General features: G+C 35.7%; 1 protein-coding gene across 13 annotated transcripts in view; it reads left to right on the forward strand.

Annotated features, from left to right (window-relative positions):
• Positions 1-19,845, forward strand: part of FRYL (FRY like transcription coactivator) — a 249,723-nt gene that overhangs the window by 102,166 nt on the left and 127,712 nt on the right. For all 13 annotated transcript variants that reach the window (XR_011502241.1, XM_070505928.1, XM_070505931.1 and 10 more), the window contains one exon: positions 7,403-7,602. Coding sequence is in view for 12 of the 13 variants with exons in the window: in XM_070505928.1 (XP_070362029.1) it covers positions 7,483-7,602 (120 nt within the window). In the remaining variant the exon portion in view is untranslated. The remainder of the gene's footprint in view (positions 1-7,402; positions 7,603-19,845) is intronic.

The raw sequence follows: 19,845 nt of genomic DNA on the forward strand, positions 1-19,845 counted from the left end.
TTAACTCAGGGCTAATCTTCCTCAAAAAAAAAAAAAATTTTTTTAATTGAGAAAAAAAGTGTGCTACTGACACAAAACAGAGTGTTAATGAGCAGAATAGAAAGCCCAGAAAGCATATTTGAGTATGGATTCAGTTATGATAGTGAATAAAATCAGTGACAGAATTTCAGTAAAGGAACTGAGAAGAATTGATTAAATATTGGGAAGAAAAATAAAATAACATCTTTATTGCATACCACCCAAATAAATTCCAGTTGGATGACAGATTTAAATGGAATAAATAAAATGAACTAAAAAAGAGGTACAATATTGGTAAATATAAATCTAATCAAAGTGGGGAAGCCTTTTCTTTTTAAGCCCATTTTATGTAAATGAATTTGAAGATGAAACCAAAGTATTTGATTTGGGAAATAGTTATTCTAAGCAAATAGTATGTTAGTAATCTAGACCTTTAAAGGAGAAAACAGGATATATCAAAATCTGGCGATTCTGAAGGAAATAAAGCCTCTGATCTGAAAGTTCTTAGAGACTCAGGACCTGAGTTCACATTCCCCTCTCATGTGACAACGGACTTTAATTAGGAGTCAATTTCCTCATTATCACTGGATGATAACTGAAAGTGGAGTTTTGGGTCTAGTTCCTGGCAGGAATTTTACCAGCTAGTTGTTAAAACCATTGGTGGCTTGAAATCAGTCACGATGAGCAATGAGCGACTTTTCACAATGGAAATTGGCAAATGCCACAAATCAGGACTTTTCTTTTTTTGAAAGAGCCACATGCCAGCATCTCACTTCAAATAAGAATAGGTTTGTTAGGATAAAATGAGATAATATGCAAAATGCTTTAATAAAGTATTAGTGTTTCATTTTCATCCGAAATAAACAGTGTCTGGTGTGAATGTCCTTCATTCATGAAGGAATTTTGAGGCATATCTTGCCTTATAGCAAACTGTTTGTGCACTGAGTCATCAAATGGTGCTTTCGTATTGTATCTCTCAACACCCACAACATGCACATTCCTTATGTTTTCTTTTTTCCTCGTCAGCTATGGTTGGTTTCAAATGTCCAGTCTTCCTCTGGCTTGTTGGTTGAAAGGTACACCAATCCAACTGGCCTCCCAGAAGTGGAAATTTGCTATTATTCCCTAATCCTGATTTTGTTCTTTCTTTGTGCTTTCAATGTATCTACCATATAATCTGATTTTATTTTTGACTTTTTATCTGTAATGGACTTATAAACCGTTTCCTTTCTCTGAGTGATCCAAGGATGTTATTGTTTTATGCTTGAGCGTGAGCTGTTGTTTATTTTCACTCTTCCCAGGCATCTTTGGTGCTGGCTGACAGGGCTAAAATAGGCTTTTCTCTCTTTCTTTTCTTTTTGTGTTTTTAAAATTAAAAGACCTTATTTTTTAGAGCCGTTGCAAGTTTTCAAAAAAATTTGAGCAGAGAGTAGAGAGTGGCCTTGCCTGCCCCCAGTTTCTCCTATTTTAACATTTTACCTTAGTGTGGTACATTTGTTATAATTGATGAACCTGCGTTGACACATCCTAGTCACCCAAAGTCCATAATTTATGTTAGTATTCACCCCTTATGTTGTACATTCCATGGATTTTGACAAATATAGTGACATGTGTCCATCATTTCAGGACCATACATAATAGTTTATGGCCTTAAAATTTCCTTTGCTCCCCTTTTCATCCTTCCCTTTCTTTCTCTCCCCAACCTGAACTCCTGGCAACCACTGATCCATAGTTTTATTTTTCCATAATGTCATATAATTGGAATCCTATAGTATGCAACCTTTTCATGGTTCTTCTTTCACTCAGTAATATGCATTTAAGTTTCCGCCAATTCTTTTAATGCGTGATAATTCATTTCTTTTTTATCGCTGAGTAATATTCCACTGTCTGGATATACCACAGTTTATTTATCCACTCACCTATTGAAGGACATCTTGATTGGATCCAAGTTTTGGCAATTATGAATAAAGCTGCTATTAACATCTATGTTCAGGTTTTTGTGTGGACATGTTTTCAACTCCTTTGGTTAAATACCAAGGAGTCCAATGCTGAATCATATGATAAGAATATGTTTGGTTTTGTAAGAAACTTTCAAACTGTCTTCCAAAGTGGCTGTACCATTTTGCATTCCAGGGATGAATGCAAGGTTCTGTTGTTCCATATCTTCTCCAGCATTTGGTGTTGTCAGTGTTCTGGGTTTTACCTATTGTAATAAGTGCATTACAGTGTTATCTCATTGTTTTGTTTTGTTTTTTTTCGGGGAAGATTAGCCCTGAGCTAACATCTGCCAATCTTCCTCTTTTTTTTTTTTTCTGAGGAAGACTGGCCCTGAGCTAACATCTGTGCCCATCCTCCTCTACTTTATATGTGGGATGTCCACCACAGCATGGCTTGCCAAGCGGTGCCATGTCCGCACCTGGGATCCAAACCGGTGAACCCCAGGGCTGCTGAAGCAGAACGTGCACACTCAACCGCTGTGCCACTGGGCCGGCCCCTCATTGTTGTTTTAATTTGCAATTCCCTGAAGACATATGATTTGGAGTATCTTTTCATATGCTTATTTATTATCTGTATGTCTTTTTTGGTGAGGGTCCAATTCAGATCTTTTGCCTGTTTTTTAATTGGATTGTTTATCTTCCTATTGTTGAGTTTTAAGAATTCTTTATGTATTTTGGATACCAGTCCTTTATCAGATATGTGTTTTGCAAAGATTTTTCTCCCAATCTGTATCTTCTCTTTTCATTTTCTTAAAGGTGTCTTTTGCAGAGCTGAAGTTATTAATTTTAATGAAGTTCAATTTATCAATTTTTCTTTCATGGGTTGTGCTTTGGTGTTGTATCCAAAAAGTCATCACTAAACCCAAGAACTCCTAGATTATCTCCTAACTTATATTCTGGGAGCTTTATAGTTTTGTGTTTTATATTTAGATCTATGATTCTTTTTGAGTTAATTTTTGTGAAAGTTGTAGGGTCTGTGTTTGGATCCTTTTTTTTTTTTTTTTGGCCTGTGGATGTCCAGTTTTTCCAGCACCATTTGTTGAAAAGACTATCTTTGTTTCATTGTATTGCTCTTGCTCCTTTGTCAAAGATCAGTTGACTGTATTTATGGGCGTCTATTTCTGGGCTCTCTATTCTGTCCCATTGATCTGTTATTCTTTCACCAATACCACACTGTCTTGATTACAGTAGCTTTATAGTAAGGGAGTGTCGGTCATCCAACTTTGTTCATCTCCTTCAATATGGTGTTGGCTGTTCTGGGTCTTTTGCCTTTCCATATAAACTTTAGAATCAGTGTGTTGATATCCACAAAGTAACTTGCTGGCATAGGCTTCTTTTTTAAACTAAGAATTTTGGTTTTGCTTTTTTAATTCAGAGGTATTTTTGACTTCTGTTCTTGTTCCAAGGTCATTTACCTTACACCTTTTCTTCCTTAGGTGGTCATCAAAATCTTACTGTTAGCCAATATAAGTAATAATTATTATACTAGTGAGCAAGTGTATGGTACTTTGTTACACGTCTGCGTTATATAAATCTGTGCATAAATATATGCATGTAATATGCATGTATATATATATATAAGTTTGTGGCTATAAAGTACTAATTTTTCTCCCTAAAGACCTGTCCTGGGGGATGAGAGGCTTCAGACAGCTTTCCCACACTGCAGTGGGGTGTCTTTAAAGTATATATACCTGTCCCTACCCATCCCTGTCTAAAACTCCCGAATTATTGAGAATCATTGTGTATTTTGAGGAATGTCACTATTTAGAGTGTAGCACATAAGATAATAGTAGAGGCAGAAAAGAGAGGCTGCGAACTGCTGCTGGAAAGTAATGAAACCAAACATGCATCACTTTAGGGGTTTTATGTCTCTTCTTACTTGTCTCTTCTCCTTGACTGAATTTAAATTTCTCAGGGTATAGGAGTCCTGTGAGCGTGAACAAAATAATAATTGTTTCATTAAATATGCTAAATACAATGCTATATATAGAGTAAACCATCTAAAAATACCATATTTACTTTTATTCGTACTTTAAGAGAAAGCCTAGATGTGCTAGCTTTTAATTCCTGTATTTTAATTATTCAGTTAGAGTTTAGTAGATTTATATTCCAAGGATATATAATATGACATTGGGTTTTTACAATTTGTAATTCAATGGCTGAATGTTCTTAAGAACGTTCAGAGTGTTTTCAGTGTTCTTCAGAATTACACTCTAAAATATGTATTATGTCTTTATTCTCTCATAAGCTTGCATAAATTTTTCAGAATTTTATAATAGCATGTAAGGAAATATTACTATTTAACGTTATAAAATATTTAACTCAAGCAGTCAAGTGACGTCAAGTTAATCTAGTTATGTGGAAACTAGCCTTCTCACCCTGCTTGGACTGATCATTCCTTTTTCGTAACTTTAGCAGAATATGAGAAAAATTCACATACCTTCACCAAGGTTGAACATTATGGCGAAATACGAGATTGAGGGGGAACCATTTAATAGGTGAACACTGTTGCCTAATTTTTACTTGCTTTTAAAATATTAGTGAGGCTAAATGTTATTTTCATGTTTATTGGCCTCTTCTGTTTTATTCTTTGTAACTTGTCTGTTCATGGCTTTTATCCAGTTTTCAGTTTGGGGGCCTGGGTCTTTTTCTAATTGATGTCATTAGAGTTTTGTGCATGGAGATAAAAGCGATGAACTCTGTTTATTCCAGGCTGCAAATATTTTTTCCTGCCTTTTAATTTTATTTTGGTTTTATATACATACTGTCTTATGATCTCTTTTCACTTAATTCTATATGTTGTTTCAGCTGTCTTGTATAGTATTCTATTTTTTAGATTATAAAAATAATTTATTTTACTAATCCCATGTTACCAACATTAGGTGGTTTTGTGACCTGAAATTTCAATCATTAGATCTGTTCAGTGTTGCTTTTTAGTATTAATAAATTCAACAAGCATTTATTAAACACTTATTAAGAAAGACAGTTGCAGTAGATTATTTTATTTGATCAAAAACATTTGCTTTTCATAAAAATTGGATTTTTTTAAACTTGAAATATTTTTATTTTGGAAGACAATCCAGATGTTTGGAAGATAAATAATGATTTTCCTAAAACTTTTGGCTTTATTGGCAAATTTCTTAAAATATGCACTTATTATACCTAGGAATATTTATGTTTATGCTTTTTAGGAAGTAGAAGAAAGTAAAGGCGAGTTATTTGAGAAATCATTTTAACTAAATAAAGCTTTGTTTTTCTTTGTGAAGAGACTATTCAAAGACTAAAATGTCATTTAAGAAGTTTGTACCTTGTCATAGTCTAGAATTTAGTACCTAGGTCTATTATAAGGTTTCTTGTAGTTACATTTATTGTAAAGTTAAAGCCGAAGAAACTTTGTAACTCTCTTATGATCTTATGAATCTTAATTAAGACTTGCAAATCTTAACTAGTGGACAATGTATGTTTTGTATCTAGTACCGTAAGTCAGAATGTTGAAAATGTCTTATTCTCATTTTTATTTTTAAAATCTAAATTAAAATTCTGGAAACTGAGTATCTTTTTCACTATTTTATAATTCTCTAAAGTTATCCAACATAATATGGGTATAAAATATAGAGTATCTTAATGATCCAAAATAATTTTTTAAAATTTAAGATCTCCTTTTTCCACCATGCCATTTGTTAACAGATTCTCTGCTTTATAATACACAATGTTGGATCATGAATCAGTAAACAAACAAGTCATTGTTTAAAATAAATAGTGTGCACTGTGTTCAAAGGACTGTGAATTTTTGTTTTGATTTGTTCTTATTATATAATTTTAGTTCTAGAATACAATACATATTGTATTTTAATTTAATACAAAGGTATTTATTTTAGGTGCAATATTAACAATTTGTAATATTCTTTAGGTTATTTTTATAAATGTATATGTCTTGACATACTGTGTTTGGTAGAGTGGATTTTTATAGTTGACAAACAATTCCTTATGAGTTTGGAGTGTGTACATGTAGGATATGACCTATAGTGATACATACACATACATATAGACAGAAATTCAGTGTTTGAGAATTGAGTTCTGCTTCCCTTTTCAAGGAGGGGATTACTTATAAGACAGCATACGAAAGGACAATATCTGGAGATCAAGTTGAGGTAGAGGAGTACCATCTTGCAGATTCTCCATGGGTATTCTAGGCCAAAGGGATGACATAAGCTGAAGTTAGAGAATGGAAGGGTCTGAATTATGCAGCAGGCTGGAAGATCATGGTGACTGGATAAACTCGGTAGAAAGCCAGGTAGGCTGCCCAGGCAGTCAACAGAACAGAGCAGGTGAAGATCAACAGCATGCAGTGGTGTGTGCTCTCTTTATGCCACATCTGGTGCAACATAGTGTTTGCCAAGCACCATGACATCCCTATGTGAGTGAAGGGCACCACTATCCTTTGAGCGATTCAAATAAAAATCTGTGAGTCATCATTAATTCCTTTCCTTCTCTTTGATATCCAACCCACTGACGTGATAAATCTCAAATCCTTTTCCTTTCCCCCTTGCCATTGCCATCCTCTTAGCCCAGGCTCTGATCATCTCACTTGGATTTCTGTAATGGCTTTCCTGATTCTTCATTTGCCCTCTTCCAATCCATTCTCCAGGGGAGCCAGAGAGATCTTTTAAGGAGAAGCCAGATCCTATCCCTCTCCAAGTTAATACTTCCGACTGAATGTTAATTGCCTTTAGAATTAAATCTAATTTCCCTACAAAGTTCTAAAACTTTGATCCCTGACTAATGATTCTGACCTCATCTCACATTTCCCTCCACCCCTGCTTGCTCTCTTGAGCTCCAGCCACACTGGTGCTTTCTGTTCTTGGTGCTTTGCCTTGCTGTCTCTTTTTCATCATCTAGATCTGAGTTCAAATGTGGCTTCTTCAGTGGGGCCTTTCCTGAGCATGCTCTCTAAAGTAGTATTTCAGTCCCCTAACCAATCCCTGTTTCGTTTATTCACATGTTTTGTTTCCTTCATTGCACATGACTTTGTTTAGAGTTCACTCATTCAATATGTATTTATTGTATACCTAGTATATGCAGACATTGTTCTAGGTACTTGGGATTCATCAATGAACAAAAAAGACAAAAGAGAATCCCTGTTCTTATGGAATTCACATTACTAGGATAGAAAAACAGTATATAATAAACATAATACATAACTAAATTATAGTTACTTTGAGCAGTATGTTGGAAGGCAGCAAGTGTAATAGACGGAGAGTACGGTCATACAGATTTGGAGATCTGGATGGGGTTTAGGGACAGGATGCATATTAAAGAGGATGGTTATGGTAGGCCTCATTGAGTTGATTATTAAAGTAGAGTTCTTTTGTTTCTTTTATTTTCAGCTTCAGCACCAGTCAGCAAAGTGAATAAATACTGCACTTCTTCCAACTTTCATTCCACTTTGGGAAAAAAGAATTTCATCATGTCAAGCATTACGATTGACCCAGATGTCAAGCCTGGTGAATATGTCATCAAGAGCCTCTTCGCAGAATTTGCTGTTCAAGCTGAAAAGAAAATTGAAGTTGTAATGGCTGAACCCTTGGTGAGTAGAGCTGACCTATAAATCTGAAATATTTTCTTGACTTTTGTATTAACCATTGTAATACAAATTTTCCAAAGGAAATAATATACTTGAAAAAAATATTGAAGGAAGCAAGTCTAAAGAGGCTGCATACTGATAATTCCAACTATATGACATTCTGGAAAAGGCAAAACTATAGAGACTGTAAAAAGATCAGGAGTTGGTTGGGGGTGGAGGGATGAATAGACGGAGCACAGAGGATTTTTAGGGCAGTGAAAATACTCTGTATGATACTATAGTGATGGATACATGTCATTATACATTTGTCCAAACCCATAGAATGTACAACACCAAGAGTGAACCCTAACGTAAACTCTGGACTGTGGATGATTAAGATGTGTCACTTGTAGGTTCATCACCTGTAGCAAATGCAACACTCTGGTGGGGGGTGTTGATAATGAGGGAGGCTATGCATGTGTAGGGTGAGGGGGTATTTGGGAAAATCTGTACCTTTAGCTCACTTTTGCTAAAACTGCTCTAAAAAAGTAAAATCATAAAAAAATTAAGGGCTAGGTTAGTAGTAAAGTAGTGATTTAGAAAGCTGTAATGACTTTGGAATCTACTTTGATAAGTTACTGCAGGTCACCAAAGAACAAAAATGGATTTCACCAATGGGAATTGTGGAGACAGATAAAACATAAGAGAAAAAAAGGAAAATCTAGAACATTCTGCAAGTTGATGATATGGCAGTAGCCAAACTTGTAATAAACAAGTAAACTTATTTTTAAATGTATGTACAGTACATGAAGCATATTAAAGAATAAGAGGGGCTCTATGTGATTTGAGCTTCTAGTGACGAGGGAGGAAGAGGAAGACTGAAGACAAATGTTTGAGTCAGATTCTGAAGAATTGTGAAGGCTGTTGTAGATAATACAGTTGTTGCACAATAAAAGGGAGAAGAGATTAAAGGTAGAGACTTGTTAGCTATTGTATAGGATTCAACCTGGAATGCAAGGGTCTTCAACTAGGGCATTAACCGTGAAGATGGTGGCAGAAGAAAGTGAGACAAATAACAGAAGTAGAATCAGTGGATCTTGACAAATAAATACAAGTAGGTGTTTTGAGTGAAAGTGAAGAGTTAGGGGTTCTTTGAAGTGTTCAAAAAGATGGTAATCTATATACCTAGGTAAAGAACACAGGAATATTGTTGCAGTAGGAAAAGTAAATAGGGTGATTTTTCTTTTGTTTGTTAAGCTTGAGATACTGGTGATCTAACCACGTGGAATTATTTGATAGCTGGAAATTCTTTTGGGGAACTCACAAGAGATGGTGACCAGAAATAGAGATTTTGGCATCATCTACATGAGGGTGATAATCAAAGCCAAAAGAACAGATGATGATATCAAAGGAAAGAGAGTATAGAATAGCATTATTATTGTCAAATAATATAGACAGGCACTACAATGAACACTGAGAAAATTTTATTGGATTTGGAAATTAACCTGAGAACGGTTTTAGCAGGATGATAGAACTTTAGGAAGTAAGTCTTTGGGTTTGAAGGGAGTGGATGTGTGATGTACCAAGATCATGTGTAGGTTAGAAGTGAGATGATCATAAAGAAGATGGAGGTGGAGAACGTGACAGCTGAAATTCATTTATTCCTTACACAGCTGCATTAGAGATAGGTATTCACCGCCAATTTGAGACTCAGAGGGTTTGTTACTTATCTGAAGCTCAAAGCCAGTCAGTGGCAGAGTGAGGAGTTAGGCACCATAATGGCTTCAGAACCTGTTGGCTTACTCAATCTGCTATACTTCCTCAGAAGGAAGGGAGGAAAGGAACAGAAGAGAGAATAGGTGATGACCTAAGAAAGGAGGGAAGTTGAAGAAGGTATCGTTATGTGTTCTTAATTTTCTTAGTGAAGTAGGACTTAACTAAGATTGCTAAGATTGTGAAAGTATGTGAGTGAGGATCTGCCTGCATGTGAGTGAGTTTCTTCCTGATCATTAAGTAGAGAAAGGAAACTACTCTGAGAAAAGCATCTATGAAATAATGTATTTGAAGTTTGAAAAATAATAGTATGTAAAAGATTATTAGCCAACATGTATATTTCAAAACTGTGTAGCTCACTGTATTCAATTTAAATCATTCCATGATTGCTTTCCGCATAACAAAGTAATGATTATTTTTATACCAGTGTATATATATTTTATAGCACATATATAATACAAAGTTCTGTTTTAGAAATAAGGTTTACAAGAGCTTATAGATATGAATTAATGATTATAAGATTTGATTATAGATGTACTTAATCTATAAAAAGTTAATTTTCTCCATCAATAGCCTGTGAATTACATGATAGATTGCTACACTAACCTACTTAAACAGCAACGGTAAGAAAGGGAACTACTTTTTAAAAAATACACATTAAAAAACATTTATGGAACATGGTGACTATAGTTGATAATACTGTATTGTATAATTGAAATTTGCTAAGAGAGTAGAACTTGTGTTCTCACCCCCAAAAAAGGTTAATATGTGAGGTGATGGATGTGTTAATTAACTCAGTGGTGGGATTGTTTCACAATGTATACATATACCAAATATGTATACATATACCAATGTATACATATACCAAAACACTTTCAATATATTTCAATTTTATTTGTCAGTTATATCTCAATAAACCTGAAAAAAGAAAAAAAAAGTTTATGAAAAATTTCAAACTTTGATGAAAGTACAGATTATAGTATAATTAACCCCCCAGGCCCATCACCTAGCTTCAGCAATTTTCAACTCACACAGAACGTTTTTAAAGCACTTTATTACCTATTTTATAAAACATTTTATAAACAGCACCATGTGGTATGGTCCTGTCAGCTCTCGAATGTTATATATTCTTAAAGGAATTTTAATTTTGAAATGTAAAGACCTTGAGAGTTAAAATATTAAAAGATAATATAGGTGAAATTACCTAATTTGACTGAGTCAGTAAAATGGTGATTTTGTGTCTTTCTCCTTCCTTTTTCTTCCGATGCCATTGTCACTGTCGTAGGTTCTGCAGTGGCCTTCTAACCAGTCAAGAGGTGATCTATCGCCTTTCCATTTTCCTTGCTCTCTCCAGACTTTTCTATATCTAAAACAAGTATTATCACCATTCCTCTTTAAAAATCTTGCTCACTTTTCATTGCTATGAAATAAATTCAAGTTCTTGGTGGGTCCTTCCAGCCTCTTCACAGTCTTCTTACTCTTTGTATACTGTCTCTCAATTCTCCCATCCTGTTGGATGCTGTGATGCTTGATGTTTCCTCTGTGTATTCTTTTGCCCTGATGTGTTTGTTCTTGTTTTTCTCTTGGTCTAAAATGCTTTTAACTCCTCTGTTTTTTAAACCTTTACTCATCCTTCCAACCTCCCATATGTTCCCTCTAACGTAGTGATCGTCCTCCAAGCTAAACGAATCTTTGTTGTACCATAATAATTTGTTTGTACTCCTAGATTCTGACATTGCCATATTATGGTTGATTGCTTACGTGTTTGTTTCCTCTGATGTGAGCTGCTTGTTGCCTCTCTTTCTGCAGCACTGCCCGTGGTGGTAGGTGCTTAGTAGAAGGTTCTTAGTAAAGGTTTGTATTTTAAGTTGAATTGAGCCCTAAGGCCATTCTGTGGCATGTGTCCTTTGGTCTTCTAACAAAGCATAATGTCATTGTTCTAGCCTGGGTTTCTAATAGTTCTTTCAGAGTAGTCTGATGCTGACTATATTTTATTCATTCATTTAGTAGCTAATTTCAGAAACATCTGTTATGTAAATCTAAGATGAGATGATAAAATTATTATGAATAGTTTTATGAAATTATTCATAAACTAATGAATAGTGGTGAGGATTCCATCAGAAAATAGATGTTTCTCCTCCATCCCCACACCTAGAAGAGTCAGTCCTGCTTACTCTTCCTCACACACCAGGAAGACCCCCAATGTCGTGGGCTGCAGCAGCCAAAGGCAAACACTGGCTGAGAAAATCCCCATATTTTCTAGATTTTTTACCCCTATATTCCTGTATACCAGCATAATTTCTTCTTATCTGCATCAGATCTCTGCCACCTTTGTTTGACTTATATCCAAGTCTGGGTAGATTGTGTATTATCTACCCAGCATCAAGATTAAATAATGAAAATACATTTAATCTGATATTGTCATAATGCTTTTATTATAGCTTCAGATGCATTTACTTGATTTCATTTATTTTAAAGTTGACTCTGTACCCTTTTAGGTAATAAACAACCATCCAAGAGGACTCTCTTGAGTTTTCAAATGAAGCTCTTGCAGGGTCACTGTAAAGAAAACAGCATTCATGGATTGTTAGATACAAGGAGACTGGCACATCCTATGCTCAGTTGGACAGCAGGTTCCAAAAAATCTTAGAAGCACACATGAGAATGGCTTTTGCAAACAGATTTTAATCTACCACCAAAATGAGAGAACCGGCGTCTTTATTCTCATATTAGAAGCCTTAATGAAAGGACGTTAAGGAGGCCAAAAGGATCAAAGAGAAGCTGAGCTTGATTTTTAGCCACAATTCATTTTCATTTTAGAAGGAAGATTCAGGAATGATGGGCAGTCATTGATTGAAATTGCAGCTTGCAAACTATGCAATCCAATACCTTAGGTTTCTTTCTTCCTTAAAGGAGGTGGATCAATCCTGGGTAATGATCCAGGCACATCCAAGCTTATCTGTTAATCTTTTAGATGGCCAGTGACTAGAAAAGAAGATGGGGAAAAATGCTTTAACCAATCACCTGCTGGTTTAGACTTTCTGTAGTTGGTTTAGACCCAGCATTTTTACAACTCTGCTATTTTTTGAGAATAGTATATATATATATATATATATATATATATATATATATATATATTTAAAAATGTCTTCTCCCCATATGATCTCTTATTTCTTCCAAAAATTTTGCTTTCTCCTTACATGTTTGTTGTAACATGTTATAATTTATGATTGAGGCACTAAACATCTGACTGGGGCCTTTTTGACTGTGGTCTTCAGTGTGTAATCAGCTGAACCATCAGTGTTGCCTCTCTTTCTGGGGGCTAGTCAGAATCCCCAGAGAAGGTTCCCCCAGTACCCTAAATGGGAGGGTTTAGGCTTGGCTGCTAGCATTCTGGGTCTCTAGAGGCAGAAGGTAACTGGGTTTTGTGATATTTGATGTATAAATTTTTACTAAGCTCCCTGACTTCAGTATGATAACCTTATCTTCAACTGTACTATCCCTCAGTCAGTGTTTATCTTTTTTGCCCCTTCCTAAAAAGGGCAATTCCTGCGTGGGTAAGGTGGAGGGACAGTCAACCTGCTAAGCAGAGTGAGTGAAGGGAACAAGAGGGAGGATCTAAATCTTTCTAATCTTTCTTAAACAATCCTTCAATCAGCCCTCTTACTTTTTTTCTTTCTTTTTTTTTTTTTTTTGGTGAGGAAGATTGGCCCTGAGCTAACATCTGCTGCCAATCCTCCTCTTTCTGTTTAAGGAGGATTGGTCCTGAGCTAACATCTGTGGCAGTCTTCCTCTATTTTGTATGTGGGACACCGCCACAGCATGGCTTGATGAGCAGTGTTGTAGGTCCATGCCTGGGATCCAAAACCATGAACCCTGGGCCGCCAAAGCAGAGCATGCGGACTTAATCACTACACCACCAGGCTGGCCCCAGCCCTCTTACTTTTAGCTTCACCTTCACCCACACTTTCAGAGTGCTGAAGTTCTCCATCCTGAGACTTTTGGGAGTTCCGAGTGTCAACTGGATTATCTTTCCTTCACTCTGCATGGCCAGCTCACTCACTTCCCTCCCATTGTGACTCAAGTGTCATCTTCTCAGTGGTCCTTCTATCTAAAATCTCAACCCCCATTCCAACGTCCTATCCTAAAGTCTACCTAAGATAATATATTTTTTCTTTGCTTTCTCATTAGACTTTTAGCTCTGTGAGGACAGGGATTGTTTTCCATTGTGTTCGTGGCTGTGTCTCCAGAGCCGAGAGCTGTTCCTACTGTACTGTACACTCAGTAGATGGTTCAGGTGAACGGATGAGTAGCTGCGGGAATGAACAGATGTCTTGACTTTTCCCCTTGCCTGCTTTGGACTCGCTGTTGTTTGGTGAGATAGATAGTTATGCTCTTCCATCTGCTTTTTACCTCTTCTCCCGTTCTCTCTGACCTTTTGGTTTTAAGCTTTATAAGTGGGATTTTAAGCGTGTGCGTTCACCCTGCCATCTTTAATTGCATATTATTGAAATATTTCAGTATCATTGTTATGCTATCAAAATCTTTTCAATAAACTCTGTGGCTTTCCCTGGAAGCTACATGTTGCTATTGGTGCTCTATACATATATCCTAGTTAAATAACCAATTTAGACTATAAAAGATTGTGAGCCTTAGTGTCATTATTAATTTTTTATATTATTATGAAATAATGACATTATAAAAAGTGGAAATAGTTCTAAAGGTTATGTAATAAAAGTAGTGACTCTTCCTTCCATTCTGAATCAAGATAATCTCTGTCCACAATTTTTAGTCTACCATTGTGCATGTCTATTATTTATCTATCTCTGTAGCACCTGCCACCTTTTTTAAAAGCACAAATGGGAAGTTTTATCTATATATATGTGTGTGTGTGTACGTATATATATATATATATATAATTTTTTTTCCTGTACCTAGATATTTTTATTTAGTGATATAGATTGGAGATTGTTCTATATCAGCCCATATCAATTTGTTTCTTTCTTCCTAACAATTTAATATTATTTCAATAAAACTACCACAAATTTTTTTTTTTATCATTATTTGTTGGTAGGCAGTTTGGGACTTACCTCAATTTGGGACAACTCTGGGAAAAAAATGCCACAGTAAACATTCTTGTACATAAGTCTTTGCATTCATATATATGTGAATATAGAGAATAATTTGTATCCTTTTTGTTGTTGTGATAATGGCTTGCATGTACTATAAACATATTTTTGAATGGTTCATCTTTTCAAAATCTCATATCAAAAGACAGTACATCTGCTTGGACCTTGATTAGGGCATCCTCAGCCACACTATAATGACACTGAGAGGTTAATACAAAGTTCCTCGTTAGTAATTTATATTTAATGCAATACACTTATTTCATGTTGTACTAATGGTGACATGAGTATCCTTTTGCATTCAAAAATCATTTCTGGGGGTCAGCCCAGTGGTGTAGTGGTTAAGTTTGCACACTCCACTTCTGTGGCCTGGGGTTTGCCGGTTCAGATCCTGGGTGTGAACCTACTCGCCACTTGTCAAACTTTGCTATGGCAGGCATCCCACATGTAAAGGAGAGGAAGATGGGCACAGATGTTAGCTCAGGGCCAGTCTTCCTCAGCAAAAAGAGGAGGATTGGTGGCAGATGTTAGCTCAGGGCTCATCTTCCTCAAATAAATAAATAAATAAATAAATAAATAAATAAAAGAAAAATAAAAAATAACTTTCAAAAAGCATAGTAGAAAGTTTAGATGATCATTCTAAAAATCTCAACAGAAGAATCAGTCATCATATATTTGAACATAATCCCAGGCATCTCATATTCAGCAAGTTACGTAACTATATTTGGGGTAGCCATCAAGACAAGTAGGTAGAAAAACTGACAAAAGGGATAACACTAAATATGTTATTTTAAATTAAACTAATTATGGTAAATTTTGTTTGAATTAACAGAACAAAAGTAAACTGAAACTAAAATGATTTAATTTCTGAATTTCAGACAAATGTTTCTTTTACAGAGAGAATAGGTAAGAGATCTTTAAAGCTAAATGTAAACATTAACGTATATACAGGGGCTGGCCTGATGGCATAGTGGTTCAGTTCGCGGGCTCGGGTTTGGTGGCCCAGGGTTCGCAGGTTCGGATCGTGGGCTCGGACTTCCGCACACCACTCATCAAGCCAGGCTGTTGGCAGCGTCCCACATAGAAGAACTAGAAGGACTTACAACTAAGGCATACAACTATGTACTGGGGCTTTGGGGAAAAAAAAAAAAAGAGGAAGATTGGCAACAGATGTTAGTTCGGGACCAATCATCCTCACCAAAAAAAGCATTAAAAAGCCCACTTCTCTTCTGTAACCATAATTCTCTTGATTTTACTGTCTTAGTTCTATCATTAAATGGATTTGCTAGATACCACCAAGCACTGGAAACCCAACAGCAACCCTCAAGTTTAAGAATGTGAAGAAGTAATCTGTGTTCTTTGTAGAAAACTCAGAAAATAAAAATAAGCTAGTAATAGTACAACCACGAAACAATCTATATTCCTGGTTCTTATTATTAGTGTATGGTGTATATATATATATATATATATATTTCTAGAGCTTTAAATTTACTTATATGTGTGTACCACCATATATGCATTCTATCCTTTTATAAGAGTATTATATCTATTATTAATTTAGTTAATACATTGAAGATGTTTGCCTAATCTATAAATTTAGTTCTTCCTGTCATTTTACTGGCTTTGCAATATTCTAATTTATTGATATACCATGATTTTTTAACTCAAATTATCCATTGTTATGCATTGATGTTGCTTTTCAATTTTTACTGTTTACAGTGAATGTCCTTCTATCCACCTTTTGTAAATGTGGACACATTTCTTTTCCCTGGGACATATTCTTTCCTTGGATCAAAGAGGAAATTAAATCTGAAATGATGTTTATATTAGTCAGCATTCTCCAGAGAAGCAGAACTGATAAGGGGTGTGTGTATGTATATATAAAAAGAATTTAGGAATTGGCTCACATGATCATGGAGGCTGGGAAGTCCCGAGATCTGCAGTGGGCGAGCTGGAGACCCAGGAGAGCTGATGGTGTCAGTTCCAGTCTGAAAGCCAGCAGACCCGGGAAGAGCCGATGCATCAGTTTGAGATAGGAAGAAAGGCAGGTCTGGACTGATGTCCCAGCTCACTGCAGACAGGCAAGGGGAGTTCTTTCTTACTCCAGAGATAGTGAGCCTTTTGTGTTCTTTTCAGGCCTTCAGCTAATCAGATGAGGGCCACTCACTTTAGGGAGGGCAATGTGCTTTACTCAGTCTAGCAATTCAAATGTTAATCTCATCCAAAAAGACCCTCACAGACACATCCAGAATGATGTTGACCAAATATTTGGGCTCAGTCAAGTTAACACATAAAATTAACCATCATAATGTCCAGTGTCCATCAAAACTTTTATCTGTCCAGGGTTTTCTTTAATCCCTCTTCCTCTCAACCTAATGCAACAAAGTATCATAACCCATTCCTTCACTCCTTTGATAGAGGCCTCTGTATGTGGCAAGGGTGATCTTTCTATTCTAACTTGAGACAGTGATCTAGAATGACCCTTTCATGGGCATGTCTTCATACAAGCAAGAATGATTTCACATGCAGATGAGAGAGGGTGGAGAGGCCATAGTATCCATTATGCCCCGCAGACCCAGTGGTTGAAGGGTAAGGAGTCTAAGCTTTCCACAGTGAGTCCCACCGCACCATCTTTAGGTCACAGATATTGCTTGCCCATAGTAGGAACTCATGTGTTTTTTCAGTAAACAAATTAACAGAACAGATGGAAAGTTAAAAAAAAAAAAAAAAAGCATTCCAGTAATGCTGTGTGCTGAAGCAAGATGCAACACTAAATCAGAAGCTTCTCTTGATACCGTTTAAATTAATAGGAAGCAACCATACTGAAAGGTCACCTCATGAAAGTATTGTATTTTACTGTCAATACACTGTTTCTTTCTTTTTGAAGTATTCTTTTCCCTTGGCTTGTGTTGTATCATGGAAGTTCAAATGGTACAAAAATCTGTACAGGAACAACCTTCCACTCCTAACCCCTTTTCCTAATTGTCCAATTTTTCTCCCCACTTGCAAACACATTTCTTTCTCTCTTTTTTTTAGTGAGATAGTCTATGTATTTAATAGCAAATGTGAGTGTGTGTGTATAGCACGCTCTCATTATACCTAGGAGATTATTCCATGTTAATATGTATAGAGCTATGTCATTTGTTTAAAAGTCGTCCCGGTGTTCTTTCTATTCTATGGATGTATCATAATATAGGCAGACTTTGGTTATTTCTAATCTTTGCTGTTGCAGATGAAGCTGTAGTGAATATTTTATGAAAATCATTTTACAGATGTGATTATGTGTGTAAAATAGATACTTATGAGTGGAACTTTTGCTGGGTCAAAGGATGTGTACGTTTTAAAATTTTGACAAATATTGCCAAATAGTATTCGAAGGATGTTGTTATCTATTTACTTTCTCATTGGCATTATTTGAGAGGACTCTCACCATTTGAGAGTAACCTCACCAAAACATCATGCTGGCAGACTTTTTGAACTTTGCAAATCTGATAGCTAGGGAGTACTTCTTTGTGTTTTTAAATTGCATTTCTCTTCTGAGTGAGGTTAAGTATATGAACAGATATTTAGGAGCTATAAACATTTCCTTTTTGTGAACTATCTGTTGATTCTTTGTACATTTTTTTCTGTTGGGTTATTGAATTTTTCCCTTAATGATCTATAGGAACTGTTTGTATGTTAAGGAAATTAGACCTTTGTCTATAATATCTATTACAACTATTTTTCCTATTTTGTCATTTGACCTTCATTCTTTTTTTTTTTACTATGCGTATACTTTTTTATTTATATGTGGTTGAATTTACTATTTTTGTTTGTTTCTGCATTTTGTATCATATTTAGAAAAGTCTGAGATTGTTAAAAAAAGACTGCCTACAGCAATACATCAAAAAGATCATACATCATGATCAAGTGGGATGTATTCCAGGGACACAGGGATGGTTCAACATCTGCAAATTAATCAGTGTGATGCACCACATTAACAAAATGAGGAATAAAACCCACATGAACATCTCATTAGATACAGAGAAAACATTTGACAAGATCCAACAGCCATTTATGATAAGAACTCTTAACAAAATGGGGATAGAAGGAAATTACCTCAACTTAATAAAGGCCATATACTACAAACCCACAGCCAACATCATACTCAATGGGGAAAAACTGAACGCCATCCCCCTGAGAACAGGAACAAGACAAGGATGCCCACTATCACCACTCTTATTCAGCATAGTACTGGAGGTTTTGGCCAGAGCAATAAGGCAAGAGAAAGGAATAAAAGGAATCCAATTAGGGAGTGAAGAAGTGAAACTCTTGCTGTTTGCAGATCACATGATCTTATATATCATCGGAAAACTATTAGAAATAATTAACAACTACAATAAAGTTGCAGGGTACAAAATCAACTTACAAAAATCAGTTGCATTTCTCTACTCTAATAATGAACTTACAGAAAGAGAACTCAAGAATACAATTCCATTTACAGTTGCAACAAAAAGAATAAAGTACCTAGGAATAAATTTAACGAAGGAGGTGAAGGACTTATACAATGAAAACTATAAGACATTATTGAAAGAAATAGATAAGGACATAAAGAGATGGAAAGAGATTCCAGGCACATGGATTGGAAGAATAAACGTAGTTAAAATGTCCATACCTCCCAGAGCAATGTACAGATTTAGTACAATCCCAATCACAATCCTAAAGACATTCTTCACAGAAATAGAGCAAAGAATCCTAAAATTCATATGGGGCAACCAAAGACCCCGAATTGCTAAAGCAATACTGAGAAAGAAAAACAAAGCCGGAGGTATCACAATCCCTGACTTCAAGATGTACTACAAAGCCATAGTGATCAAAACAGCTGGTACTGGGACAAAAACAGGCACACAGATCAATGGAAGAGAACTGAAAGACCAGAAATATAACCACACATATACAGACAGCTAATCTTCAACAAAGGTGCCAAGAACATGCAATGGAGAAAAGACAGTTTCTTCAATAAGTGGTGTTGGGAAAACTGGGCAGCCACATGCAAAAGAATGAAAGTAGACCATTATCTCACACCATATACAAAAATAAACTCAAAATGGATCAAAGACCTGAGGATAAGTCCTGAAACTGTAAAATTCCTGGAAGATAATATAGGTAGTACACTCTTTGACATCAAACATAAAAGGATCTGTTCGAATACCATGTTTTCTCAGAAAAGGGAACCAAAAGAAAAAGAGACTAAAGAGCTTCTGCAAGGCAAAAGAAACTAGGATCAAAACCAAAAGACAGCCCACCAATGGGGAGAAAATTTTTGCAAATCATGTATCTGATAAGGGGTTAATGTCCATAATATATAAGGAACTCACACAACTGAACA

This window comes from Equus asinus, chromosome 3 (assembly GCF_041296235.1).
Source record: "Equus asinus isolate D_3611 breed Donkey chromosome 3, EquAss-T2T_v2, whole genome shotgun sequence".
Classification (NCBI taxonomy): Eukaryota; Metazoa; Chordata; class Mammalia; order Perissodactyla; family Equidae; genus Equus; species Equus asinus.